This window comes from Triturus cristatus, chromosome 1_2 (genome assembly GCF_964204655.1).
Source record: "Triturus cristatus chromosome 1_2, aTriCri1.1, whole genome shotgun sequence".
In the NCBI taxonomy this organism is placed as follows: domain Eukaryota; kingdom Metazoa; phylum Chordata; class Amphibia; order Caudata; family Salamandridae; genus Triturus; species Triturus cristatus.
Window position 1 is genome coordinate 765,635,798 of NC_140580.1, and position 14,241 is coordinate 765,650,038.

The 14,241-nt window shown below is 41.0% G+C and overlaps 1 protein-coding gene across 2 annotated transcripts in view; it reads right to left on the reverse strand.

Annotated features, from left to right (window-relative positions):
• Window positions 1-1,356: 1,356 nt before the first annotated feature.
• The window catches only part of LOC146867986 (dual specificity phosphatase 29-like), a 38,677-nt gene continuing 25,792 nt past the window's right edge, over window positions 1,357-14,241 (reverse strand). For both annotated transcript variants that reach the window (XM_085615154.1, XM_085615157.1), the window contains exons 3-6: window positions 12,707-12,771; window positions 9,263-9,434; window positions 5,551-5,771; window positions 1,357-1,538 (exon numbers count right to left, since the gene is read on the reverse strand). In XM_085615154.1, coding sequence (XP_085471280.1) covers window positions 1,357-1,538; window positions 5,551-5,771; window positions 9,263-9,434; window positions 12,707-12,749 — 618 coding nt within the window. In that variant the 5' untranslated portion in view covers window positions 12,750-12,771. The remainder of the gene's footprint in view (window positions 1,539-5,550; window positions 5,772-9,262; window positions 9,435-12,706; window positions 12,772-14,241) is intronic.

Consider the following 14,241-nt stretch of genomic DNA (forward strand, 5'->3'; position numbering starts at 1 on the left):
TGAAGGAGGTGTTCGCCTGGCCGGGGGGAGTTCATATCGGTATGTGATGGATCGAATGTGTTGTAGATTCTGTCAATCTTCTGTTTAAAGACGTTGGAGAGGTCCTTGCAAAGTGATTGGGATGGGATGATGCCGTTGATGGCAGCTGTGGGATTGGAGAACTCCTTGATGATGGTGAAGAGTTATTTGCCTTTGTTGGATCTAGCTTCGAGTCTGAGAGGTATGGCCTTTTTGTTTGCATCTCGGAGTTGTTGGTGGTTGAGGTTTAGGGTGGCTTTTGTATGTGGATTCTGCGATGGTGTTTTGGATGAGTCTCCATTTTCTCTCAAGTCATTTGCAGTTAGACTTCCTGAGGTTATTCGTGTACCAGCTGGTTCATTTGATGTTTTTGTCGGTTTTATTTCTGGTGGGAGCGGTGCAGTTGGTGCAGATGAGAAGCCGCTTTTTGGAGAACTCGTTATGGACATTTAGGTTTCAAGTGTGGTTGGGTGGGTGTTACTGTTAGTTCTTAGTCCAGTTTTCATATGATATTTTGCCCCAGTGTCTCAATTGTACTTTGGGTATTTCTGATGGGGTGGCTTGGTGGGAGGGTAACTTGAGATTTATGATGTAGTGGTGGTACCATGTGAACGGTGAGGTGTAAGTGGTGGTAATCCTGTTGTTGAAGGAGAAAATAGGGCCAAGGGTGTGCCTGCTGTGCGGGTTGGCCCTTCGACGCGCTGGGTGGGTCTGAGGTTGCCGAGGCTGTCTGTGGTGTCTTTCACATGGAAATTGAGGTCCCAGAGGAGGATGTAGAATTTAACATAAGTATGAGCTGTCTGTAGCTTTAAAGAACATGTTGATAGAGTTGGAAAGATTATGCATGTGAAATATGTTTTGACTGACAGTCTGTAGAACTTTAAAAAAGGGCATTTATCTTGGAGCATTTTTTGTATAAACAGAAAGACATACATTAGGAAATGTCAGGTCGATTACAAAAAACAGACATTGGAACTACCCATAAATCTGGTAAATTGAATGTATCCAATGAAACGTGTGTAAATTAGATGTGGCTAAGAAGGAAACACGTTTATAAAGCACATAATGACATATGACTGCTTTTGACAACAGAGCTTAGTGAAGTCAAAATGGTTTCCACCAAGAGGTCTCAGGTGGTTTTCAGCATTGCCATAACAGTCACTGATATCTTTATCTCCAGTTGGGGGGATGTAGATGTTTGCACATGTGTGAAGGGATGTTTCATTATTAATGGATATGAGGGATTTATTGGCTACAAGGAGAAGCCTAGATTCAGTTGAAAAGATTGGTTTATTTTGAGTACTTTCAGGTGGTTGCACATCCTCGAGTCCAGCGCTTTCACAACTGCTTGTCAAGGCATCGGAGTTGCTGTAGGAATGCTTCATTGGGATAGATAAACCTCCTGCCATTCACAGTACGTATAGCATCAACAAGGCACATGTTTCGATATATCATCAAGTAAGCGAGAACCAGGGTGGCTGCACGGCTTTCTCCCTTCTCACTGTACACAAGCACTATACCTGAAAGAGATCCCAGAACAAAGGTTTAGTGTGGCTGTCCTGGGAGAGACAGATGTGTACAAACACTCAGCAAGGAGATGGGAATGGAAAATGCTAAAATATGATGGTACATGATAAGGTAAAGGATGAAAATTGGATGGCTAAAAGAAGGTGACATGGCTATTTTGAAAGGGAAAAGCATGTGGTGAATGGTGGGGAAAATGGGAACATAGGAGAGAGTCGAATTAAATGTGCAGCTAGCACAGGGATAGAGAGAACCTAGGAGCTAGTATGAAGGTGGAAAGGAAGCAACACATTAAGTGAAAATGCTCGCTTTGAAGGGGCTTTTGGAGTAGAACAAATGAAAAAAGTGTAAAATAATAATGGGGTGCCAAAAGAGAAAAGGGGCAAGGCAGTGGACGCTGGCGTGAGAAGAAAAGAGGAAGAATAGTGTAATGCAAAGAAAAATATCAGAATGAAGATATATCATGATCAAAGATGACAAGAAGAAGAGAGAATAATAGAAATGAGCAAAAGGAATTTTTGCAGGAGTTTCTGTAAGGACATTGTCCCAAATGTTGGAGAGTTTCCATTTGTTCCTTAAGAAATACCTCACGTTTATAGTGTATGTTAACTATAGATGTTAGTGATATCCCTTCTAAATGTTGTTTTTGGGAGTTTTAGAACATACGATTGTGACTATAAAGAAAGAGCAGTTGAAAGAGAACATATGGTCAGAGAAAAACGGGAAGACAATCCGTGGAAGGAGAGTAAGGAGAAAAAAGAGACACAGGATCTAGAATAAACCTGGGAGAAACTGTTGACCTTTCCAGAAGGCATAATTGTTGTAAAGGTCACTTGAAGACGTTTATTTCTGAGACTAGGAGTTAAGATCAGACTGGCCTCACCATCATTATGTCACAGCATCTTCCAGGGATACTCTCATTAGTACAGTCTACATTTCAGCCCACTTTTATGCTGACTACGTTGAACACCACATGAAGGTCGCCCCCCTACTGAAATAGCGGCACTGGGAAGATTGATGAAGGAGTTGCAATCATATGTGACCCAACAGCATTCTTAACTGAACCCACATAAGATGAAATTCCTTTTGCTCTCACCTAGACATAGCCTCCTGTACAAGCATGATTAGATGCTTCAAACATCCTCGACAGGAAATCTACCATTGGTGAAACAGATCCAGAGAACCTCGAAACTGAGACTCCCTCTGCCTCTGAACCCCCCCCCCCCTCTTAAAAAATCCAGTGCACTGAATCAATCTTTCTCGGGCAGTGAAGATATGGAACTCTGTCCACCAGCTGTAAGAGCTAACTCCTCCCACACCTTCTACAGAAAAGAAATTAGAGCCAGATGCAGTAAGACATTTTGTAGTTGCAAACATTGTAATTTGTAAAATCATTGGGTTTGAGACAACAAAATGGCTTTTTGGTATGTCCTAAACCCCTTTTAGGATTCTTTAAAGGGTTGCTCAATTGCAAAATGGGTGTAAAAATAGATACCTAATCAGAATTTGCAAGGGGCATGTTTAGGGTGTCCCATTCAAATTATGATTCAGTAGACAATGTATCAATTGTTTGCAACCGCAAATCTGGCCGCAAACCCTTGAAAGTTGCTGACTCTTCAAAGGAGGTGGTAACTCTTTTCTCCTTGGGGCCACTTCCCCTTTGTCATTGTTGGAAAACGTTTGTTTGTCAATAGGCAGTGGTGGAGTGGAACACTGCAAACTTTTAAACAAACTGATAAGAAAACCTGTGTTTTTTTAATGCAGCCTTGTTCCCTTTAAAGAAAACAGGCTGCATTGAAAGAAGTTTACTTTATTTGAAGGCAATCATGGTCTTAGTGGGATGTTGACCCTAGTAGGCCACCTTGCCTGTGATGGCCTCTAACTGGTGTGAGTTGCAATTTGCAACTTACCTTATGAGAATTAATGACAAAGGTCGAAATGTAACACAAACCTAGGGCCATATGTGCAAACCATTTTTGTGGTTGGAAAGGGCCCTATTCACAGAATCTGGCAATCTCTGACGGCAAAAATACTTTTTGACATGTACAATCACACATTGTGATTGGGTAAGATGTTACCGAATCACAATTTGTGTTTGTGATTTGGAACAGGCATATTTAGGGCGTCCCTTACAAATACAGAATCACAGTGGAATGTATTAATGTTTTGTGACTGAATTACGGTTGCAAAACATTCATATTTTACCAACACCTAAATGGAGGTGGTAAACATTTGAAAATGGGAATGGGTTCCCAATGTACCCCTTGCCCTTAGTTAATGATGAAACATATATGTTTTAAGGGCAGGCAGTGGTCCCACAGCCCACTGCCGGGAAACAACCAAGTCATTACATCGCAACATCCTTTACATCGCATGTCATTGCAATGCAGCCATTACATCACGTCATTACAACGCATGCCACTACAACGCAGGCATTACATTGCAAGTCATTACAACACATACCATTACAACGCATAGTAGCCTTACACTATCCGACACTTACCCTACTGTTGCACTCACTGGAGTTAGAATAGTAATTTTTACCCCTACTCTATCCAACACTTACCCTACTGTTGCACTCACTGGAGTTAGAATAGTAATTATTACCCCAACACTATCCAACACTTACCTTAAATGCGAAGTAATTGTATGCGTTGTAATGGTATGCGTTGTAATGGTGTAATGCGATGTAATGGAATGCGTTGTAAAGGTAGTTTCTAAAAATGCGATGTAATGACATGCGATGTAAAAGAATGCGTTGTAAAGGATGTTGCGATGTAAAAACTGCATTGTAAAGGCATGTGTTGTAAAGGTATGCGTTGTAACGTCATACATGCCCCACTGCCCACTCTTATAAAATGAAAGTTAAATGTTTTATTTTTTCTTTTAAAACGCATCCTGTTTTCCTTAAAAGAAAAACGGGCTGTATTAAAAAAAAGCTTGCTTTGTTAAGAAGCAATCATAGACATGGTGGTCTGCTGACCTCAGCAGGCCACCACCCCTGTGATGGCTGCGATTCCTTGTGGGTCGCAAACTGCAACCTTTCTCATTAATACTCATGAAATAGATCGATTTGCGACCCATTAGGAAACGCTATCTGGAATTTGTAAATTTTTTCTTACATTAGAAATTGCAATTTCCAATTAGAAAATTACAATTCCTATTTTTGTACACATGGCCCCTAATTTGTATTTTGTGAGCTGACCAATTCATACATTGGTTGATTCACAAAATTTGATTTTCAATCTCGAAATGTGTGTGTGCTATTTGGTACCGCTCTTTGCAGATGAAATGTTCGTACATCTGGTCCTCAAATCTCTTCACTTCTTGCAATCATAAATAACCTTCTTTCCGGTACCCCCTACTGGTCACCCACCGAAGTCTAGGAAGTAAGGGAGAATTCTTGGAAGATGTAATAAATAACTGTGACTAGGCACCAGACCTTATTTATTTAAATTATGTAATGCACTCTGATACCCAAATTAATCTGGTTTGAACTATACCAAAATTGCAATAAATAAATCCCAGACCCAGTCTGTCTCATTCTGCCTCATTTACTAGGTCATATGGCCAAGTAATAGATCAAAAGTTCCCATAACCACTTTCTTTAAAAATTCTTGGAAGTTGACTACGTGAATCCCTGTGTCTCTGCACTCCACATCTCCTAGATGCTGGATCTCCATATAATGCAGTGGATTATTGGCCTTTTTATATGCCTGTAGGGTTCCTTGTCTTACTGAGTTCTGGTCCTCACTGTTACTATGCTTGCATGTTAACCAGCTCTGCATGAAGCCCGGTCATGTCTCACCAGCTCTTCACATTACACTACTAGTCCCTATTGTTTCTGGTCTTTAGCAGGTACCTCACACTCTGGTGACCTGCTCCTCCTAACTTTCAAACAAACCAGGGTCTTTTCCCTTTCTTTGTCTATGGGTCTTGTGCCATGCCCTTAATGCTGGCTGACTTGCATTTTTACCAATAGCACACCTTATTTCACTGCTTTCTCACCTCCTGGACTCCTCAATGCCTGATCTATGAAGCAGGTAGCGCCAGAGAAAAAGCGGCTTATGTCAAAAGTCCGATCATTGTAGGCCTTCACCCCGTAATAGGTAATGGGTAAACTTTTGTAGTACATGGCTTCGGTGCTAACTTCCTGTGTATCGTGTGCTGCATTCAGGATGTGTGTGATGCCTAGGCACTTCAGTTTATTGGTGTCCATTGCAGCAAATCTGTTGAAAAAGAGTATCAAATTAGTGAGTTGGAATTCTGCTTCAGGTCTTTCTACTGCATCAAACAAAGGAATTAAAAATGTATCATTGGATTTTGATCCTTCTCAATGTAATACTTATCGATAGAAAAATGGTGGACTGCCTTACAGACTAAATGCTCTGGAAGACTGGTAGGACTATTGCTGGAGCAGTGTCAGTCACAAGTGTGACCTGATGTTGACTCTGTCCTAGTTATGCTGGCTAATCTTTCAAAGACTCCAAAACTAAATCTGAAGATTTTCAATAGATCAGTCTGCTTCTTGTGACACTTTTTTGGATGGATCAAGACCATTAATGGAAACAGCTTGCATGACCATTATATAGGGTGGTAACATAAGTTGGGCACTCACTTCCTACATTGCCCATGTCCAGTGAAATGGATGTAGATTTCTTAAACAGGTCTGTAGCCAGGGTGGGATTCAGCAAGCTGACATAATCACATTCTTATAATCTGGACAATATGCTTCTCGTGGGTTCATCATGTCACTTCAGCTCTCTTCATTCCATTTTAATTTTATAGTCAAATCACTGACTGCTTGTGTCAGAGTAGCTTTTCTCCCTTGCTGCAAAGCCCCAGCACCTCTTATCAACATCTAGTAAACTATCATCTCTTAACATCTGCCCACAAACTGATTTAAAGTTTAAAAGCCCACAGGAAGTCAAAAAAGCAGAAGAAGGTTGACATGGTTTAACATGGATAGAACAAAAACTGTTAGTGACATTGGGACTTCGGTAGTGATCGCCACTGAAGATGTCCTGTAAACCCCCCAGGACCAACGGGCATGCATAATAACAATGAATGACTGTCGTATTTAATTTAAAACCAGTAATGACAAATATGGATGAGGTGAGTTTTTAATTGTTCCCTGACATGTAGGATTGTTATTTCAGTTCTTACCTTAGGTAAAATGGAGCCCCCTGCTTCAGGAAAGGACTGGCTCCATTCGTTGGGAGGTGTTGAATGTAGTTGTTTTCAGTTAAAGGAGGTTGTTGCTTTTGAAACCTCTTGGGTATCCTGAATTGTTTCACAGGACTGACTAGCAAGGCCTGCTACAATTGATGGCTTTATAAACAAGGTAACAGATCTCGAATTTGATTCCCACTTTGTTGGGCACCTAGTGCAGCTTATTCAAGATTGGGGATATGCGGTTAAACCTTCTGGTTGATGACAGACATCAGGCCGTTGAATTGAAGTCACTTTTGATAAGTTCAAGTGAGGATTGTGGGACAACAGCAAAGATATAATTGCCAATGTCAAAGAAGGAGAGGACTAGGTCGTGGAAGGTGGTTTTTGGTTTGTTGGGCAGGGTTAAGTGATGATCCTTTTATGGAAGTTAAGATTAGTTCACTTGATCATTCTGGTGATCTCTGGTGTGAGGGACAGTGTAGGATCCACATCCAATGTGAATCCTAACAATCTTACTGATGTGGAGAGTGTTGGAGCCAAACCGTCCACTTTGAATACCTCGGTACCTGGTAGATGGAAGTTATTGCTGTGCTTGTGGGAAAAGAGCACAAAGACCATTTTAGATGGATTCAACAGCCAAAAATGTTATTGGACGATTTAACTCAAGCATTTTTTGTTCTCTGTGAAAATGTAAACCATCTTGGAAATTATGACACTTGGAAAACGTTTACATGGGAGAATAGCACATTCCGTGCATATTTCCTTTTGGGGTACTGTGCTTCAACTCTGAGGCAACCTCGCCCTCTGTGAAATGGTTTTGGGGAGTTGTTTTATTGTAGTATCACCTTCTTTAAAGGGTGTGGCACAAGAAAAATAACAAATAGTGAGGGCCACTTACTGATGGATATTCACAAGTGGGTGATACACAAGTCAGACATGGGCTTTCTAAGAGTTTCAATAATTCCTGTATCATGGAACGATTTAAACTGCTGCTACCCGAAGTGCAATTGGACATTTATTAGTAATTGACACTACTTCAAATTGTAAGATGCAAGCCAAATGAAAAAAAGAATGCCTATTGTGACCAAAATGGACCCTCCTTTTAACAGCCTATAAAACAACAGTCCCCTCAAAATGCCTTTATGGGTATGAGACTGGAATATTGACCCTAAGCATGGAGGGAAGCTGGGAGAAGTGTGAGAACGAACAACTGCTTGAATTTTTTTTTAGGTCTCCCAAAACGGGCGATGGGCCCGGCAATAAGATTGGAAGGGTATCTGCAGACATGGAATTTCCTGACCTACAAGTCAACCCTGTGAATCTGGGATAAACTCTGGTCCTCAAAGGTACAGGAAGGTATCAGTTCTCTGTGCTACTGAAATTGGAAGGAGTGAGCTAAGATGGGCGGTGTGGGCCAGAAATAGATTAGGTAGCATCGCTGGGGCCCTAAAAATGGAGACATTTAAGTTAACTGAGGTCTCTGACCTCCAAAAGGTGAATTAAAGATGGTCTGTAGAAGGGTGTCAAGGCTGGTTGATATGAAGTATGTAAGTAGCAAACCCTCAGGAAATTCTATGTTGGATTCCTGGGAAAACCAGAGGGTGTTCCCGTACATATCCGCACTTCCAGATTCCCTGCTACGTTCACTATTATTAAAGTTTTGGTTGGCCTTGAATGTTCGTTATTTAAGGACCGATAAATGTAACCAATTTCTGGATGCTGAGACATGTGGATTAAGGTTTTTAAAATGTAAATGTGCATTTTTTAATAGAATTTTTACAGGACTCGATATCTGATTTAAAAACTGCTTTATATAAAATATGATATAAAACATTGTAATGAAGAATTTGCACTTTTGGTGAATAAGGAATTCGTAGTTGTTGCATGTGTCCTGGAAAATGTTTTAAAAATAAGTTTGGGTTAGTATTGTAAGGACTCTAGCCCTAAGACTATTATTGTTGAATCTTGGAGTTCTAAGGCAAGAATGGATAGTATAAATACAGATGTCCTCATGCTTTGTTATTTGTACTGGTGCTTGGGGGGGAGGGGTGGTCAGCAGATTGGGCCTGTACTTGGAATGGTCGGAGGAGGGGGTGAGGGGTTCAGGGATGGAGTTAATGTAATGTATAGTTTTAAAAGACAAATGTCTAAACATTAATAAATCTGAACTGAACTACGACACAAATTAAAACAAAAAAATAAAGAGAAACAGATGATCAAATTCAGAACAGAGGGATATATCCAGCAAAAAAATGTTGATGTAGGTGGTCGGTGATAGAACATCTGCACCTCATTTAGATCTGGGTGGTAGCAGGCACTTCTCCAATCTCTACAAGTACGTAAACGGGAGGAGAATCCATAAATTGGCCTGAATTGGAGTACTGTGGTAAATCCTCCGATGCCTGGAGGAAGTGCTAAGTGGAATTTCATACTTCAGATAGTAGCGTGGAGGAAAACCCACTGGTGATTTCCTTAAATGTTGCATCTTTGCTGACAACATAAGGCTCTACTATTACCACCCCTCTTATCAATCAGCACTCCTTACTCGTCGCCAAGGTAAAGATTCGGCCAGACTTCATCCTCTTGATTTGGACAGCTTGTATTTTTGCAGAACATCTGCTGGAGTTGGCAGACGGAAGGTGTATGATGAGATAGGCGATACATTGGTTCACAGCACCATTCTGTGCCGTAGTGTTGATTATTGCAGCTCATTGTGGCTTGAAAAAAAATATTGTAAGAATTAGAAAAGTAGTGATTCAACATTTCTTCACACAGTTCAGTTAATTTCAGGTGCTATAATCGTGTTAATGGATTCACCGACAGACTTTGCTATACATAGTGACTGTGATGCATGCAGAAACAGAGATTCACCCAGATGCAATATTATTTTAGCAATGAAACCAATACTTTAAATAACGGTTCTTGGTGCAGATCTTGGAGATCAAATAACAGGAGTCAATATCCTGTAGTAAAATAACCATTGTTAGCACACTGGATGGATGGATGGTTGGGAGCTGGGCAGGCATTCAGAATGCTCTCCTTGCAGGCTATACCTACTGTTATAGGCCTGCTTAGGGGGCATTCTATGTCTGCTAGCTACCTATCCCTCCAAGGTACTGGTGGCATGGTGGACTGAGCGCCTACAATACCAGGTACTCACTCTGAGCTTAAGGGAAGGTGCTGTGGAAATTAGGCAGGTGAAGCATGTAGAATAGCCATAAAAGGCTTCCATTCCCCGTTGCATTCCTACTGCTTCTTCCACAGAAGCTGCAGTTTCATGGCGGCTGTCTAGGCTCCATCCCTTGTTTTGCTTAGGCGGAGGCACAATAAACAACAGCAACGTGTAAAAAGGTTTTAAAAAACGGCCTTGTTTGTTTATGTATTTTAGTACTCTGTGGCAGGTGGACCTACGTTCCTTTTCAACAAAGCCACAAAAATGAAAAGCCATCTTCTTTGGAGGAAGCAGAAAGTATGCCCTGTGGGAGGTAAAGCAGCCATTTCCCCTATGCTCCAGATAGGAGGAAGCTACTGCTTCCCCCATTACTCACTTTTTTGGGTTGGGAGTGTTAGTCTTTGTCCTTACCTGCAGCTCACGCCTATAATTGGGGTGTCAATTAACACACGTTATTGCTCGCAGTTGCGGGCATCCACTCCCATCTTTTATATCAAAGTCACCAGCTCAGGTTATGCACATTTAAGTTCCATTGCAACTCTACCACAGCAAACAACAAACAAGTGATATGCCAGAAGAGCACAGAACATGACAATGAAGCCCCACGCGGAGCCCTAGATATTAAGACCTCAGCTGTCTTTGGTACTCTATAAACAGATACGTTGTATTTTAAGGTACGTCATGGAGGCCATCATTATGCAAACGTCCATATTGATTTGACCACCACAGCAGCAACAAAAGAAAGAATTTGGAACGTTCAAAAATTCTAGTACTATTAAGATCCTAGAACCAGCAGCCATCTTCCTTCTGTTGTTGCTGCTCACAAGATAGGTAGCTTTGATATTCTGCTGTTTGATATGGGTGTCTCAGGTTGATGTGTCGGCTGATGTGGTTTATGTAATAAGCTTCCTCACCGAACTATCTGAAAAAGGGTCATCCTGTCGGGCGGCAAATCTGTAGGGATCAGCATGCTTCTGTGACTGTATCCCTTGGGATGTGTGTGTTGGTGAGAAGGTTGATGAGAAGTGTAAGGGGGCTGAGAACCCCTTATGGCAAAATATTAATCTGGTTGGGATGTCAATGCAGAGTTGAAGATGCTAGAGAGTTTGGGTGGAAATTCCTCATTACATCTGAGAGCATTATCTTTAAAACGATGTTACTTTGTTTAGTTTTGTACAGAATTATGGTATATGTCAGAGCTTTGGATGTGACGGACTGGGCTTGCCAAGCTGAGTGTGCATGTTTTTCATTGAGAGGAAAACTAAGACACATTCAACAATCATTTTTATCCCTGTGTTCAGGAAAACAGCAGATTATGTGTGGTCAGTTGCTTGAAGGAATAAGAGAAGCGAACTGAGAGTGTGAGAGGTTCTGCTGTTGTTATTGGTCTCTTTTGGACATCCGTTCAAACCAGTTTTTGCAACATTTTTTGGCTAGAATTGATAAGAGAAGGACCATTAACATGGGCTCATTTGAACACATTTTATAAGGGGGGGTCTGCCTCGAATGCTTATATTTTTTGTGGAGAATGACAGAATCTTTTTCGTTCTGACAATTGGACAAGAGAGTCAATGTACAGAAGTTGTTATTTAAAGCCTGTTGATAGTTGAATTAATAATGTGATTGAAGACTTTGAACGTGCATCATGTTAGCCTCTCAAACATGCCATAACATTTAGATTTTCATGTTATTTATCTGGGTCTTTGGTGGATTTGTGATTTAATTTCAGTTGCTGTCTCTATCTCTCCAAATTTGGCCCTAGCACAACCACTTCTATGGTCAGGGTTGGAGATGCCTTTTGATTCCATTGTAACGTCTCCAGTGGGCTGGTGCACTAGGAGGTTGTGTTTTTGAAAGCCAAGGACAGCTCATGGTGCCTCTGTCACTTTCCCCAGCTACTAGAGATAATTGTAGCAGGCCCAGGGGGCTTCAAGAGAGAGAGAGAAAGAGAGTGAGGGAGTGGGAAGGCAGATATAAACTAATCAGAGAAGGAGAAGAGAGACAGAAGAGAAGGAGAGAGCAAGAATGGATGTATGGACAGAGAGATTGTGCAAGTAGACGAGGGGTGCTGGTTTGAGCATTTTTGACAGGACTGCTTTTCTGCAAGGTGTCAGGCTAGAGGATTCATTTGCCCTGCTTACTATTTATGAATCCTAGCGGTTAGCTTCCGCGTTGCAGCACTATATGCAGGCCCATCTATGTTTTCTGACTGTTGTCACAACAACCAAGGCATATACAGCTTGCTCCACACTCACACCACTAGTCACTATCTTGGGTTCAGTAATTTGTGGAATAGATAGACTGTTTCCACCCACAGGCTGTACCTTTTTTAATCATGCATGTTTTTGGCATATGACGCAATGACGTTGCATGCTGGTGTCCATTTTGTGAACTCGGTCAGCAGCCTGTTTGGGAGTAATCTCTTATAGGCCTCCTTCCACCCAGCAGTCTTCTTTGACCCAAAAGTGCTAACTTCTATTTTAAACTTCGACACCAACACATATTGCATAACCTTTTATTCTTTCTTTCCCTTGAGAGAGTAAACTGCTTATATTTCATTTCAAGGAATTCTTTTGTATATGACCCGGCCGAGCTTAGTTTTAGATTAACCATCTTTTATAGGCCCTATTTTCATTATCCAGCCTCTCACTGAGGTAGCGGACCTCAAGTCTCTTGTAGGTAATTCTGTTCAAGAGTCAATGTCATGTGTCATAAAATGTGCCATAGGGAAGATGTTAGCAATCTTAAAGAACACGTTAGGCCTTGTTTGCTCCTTGAGAAGTGGGGAAATTATTCTAGAAGGTGAAGACCCCTTACCCTTTAGATGGTTGTCTGCCTCAGTTGGAGCCTGGCAATACATTTGTAACACGGAAGGTCACCTCCTGAAAAAGAGCAAAAATGTCAATAGGCTTGATTCCTTCTGATGAGTTTATTCAACTTGTTCTTAATACCTCTAATAATTATAATTGCTAGCTCTAAAATGTCAATGATTAAAAACATGATCCTTTTCGAAATGGACTGGCAGGCGCCTTCACAGAAGTGATTCCAATGGACATTTTCGATCCACAAAATTCCTGTAGACTTGTTTTTTGTTTTTTTGGCTGGCATCAAACACATTATACCAGGCTTCTCCAACGAGTAGCTAGTGGCCTAATAGTAGCTCTCCACATATCTGTAAATACCTCTCCTGAGTACGTTCCAGCTTTTGAAATTGAAACCATTTTCTTGTTTAAACTAATATATGCATACCAAAATAGTGTATTCAAGACAAAAATGTTTGTCTTTTCAGAACTCAGAAACTGATGTTTGGAGAAACATTTCTGAATTTCTAAAATGTTTTAAAGCTGAAATTTGAGTGATAAATCATGTGTGGAGATGTATTACTAATATTATTACATTAGTACCAGGGCACTGCAGCTGTGACTGGGAAATGCTAACTACCTAGAGGCATTCCAAATAGTCAAAGACTTTCTACACTGCAGCTAGCAGCCCTGCCTAATGCAAAGAGTTGATCACTACTGGTAATCTTCCATATGGTGGTCACTAATGTACTATTTTCCCATGTGGTTACTATTACAACACTAATAATATCAGTCGCTCGCAATGATTTTCACTGAACATAAGTAGCTCGTATTACACGAAAGGTTGGAGAACCCTGCATTAGACTTAGGGACTGTCTCCAAATGTAGCACGCTTACATTCACCACTAACACTGTAGGAAGACTGTAGCATGGGCGTGTTGTAATTTAAGATTGCGGAATGCCTTTTGGGGTATTCCTAAAACTCTAAATAATGACAATCAATCCATCCGAGGTCACGCTGAATTAACACAGTTTCATAACTGATTTTTAGGCATTGCTATAGCAGTAACACGAAAGACGTGTCGGTTGTGGCTGTTTAATAAAACGAAAGCCACGATGAAACTTGGTGTTTGGTAATCAGACTTCAAATATGGTCCATATTAGTATATGTCTGTGGTAAGAAAATAAATGATTGAAAGAAGAAAAGAGACTGGAAAGGCTTGATCTTTGTCATGATTTCCATTAATGAATTTTCTATTGTGGATCGCAGTACACTGCATTGATGTAGCAGTAGCTGGCATTTGTTTCTATCCCTACAATGATTCAACTAGGCCTTCATCGGAAAACCTGAGGAATCCAATGTATCTAACTAAAAGGAGCCACTATAATTCAAGACTTCAGAGCACCTAGATATCCCCTAGACACTATCATCCAGTAGTTCAGTGTGACTGGTCTGAATGGTGCATGATTACATTAAGTTATAGGTATTAGTGCCCATCCCATACAAGGCTACCTTAACAGCTCTCTTGGTTACACCCATGCAGGCTTCAG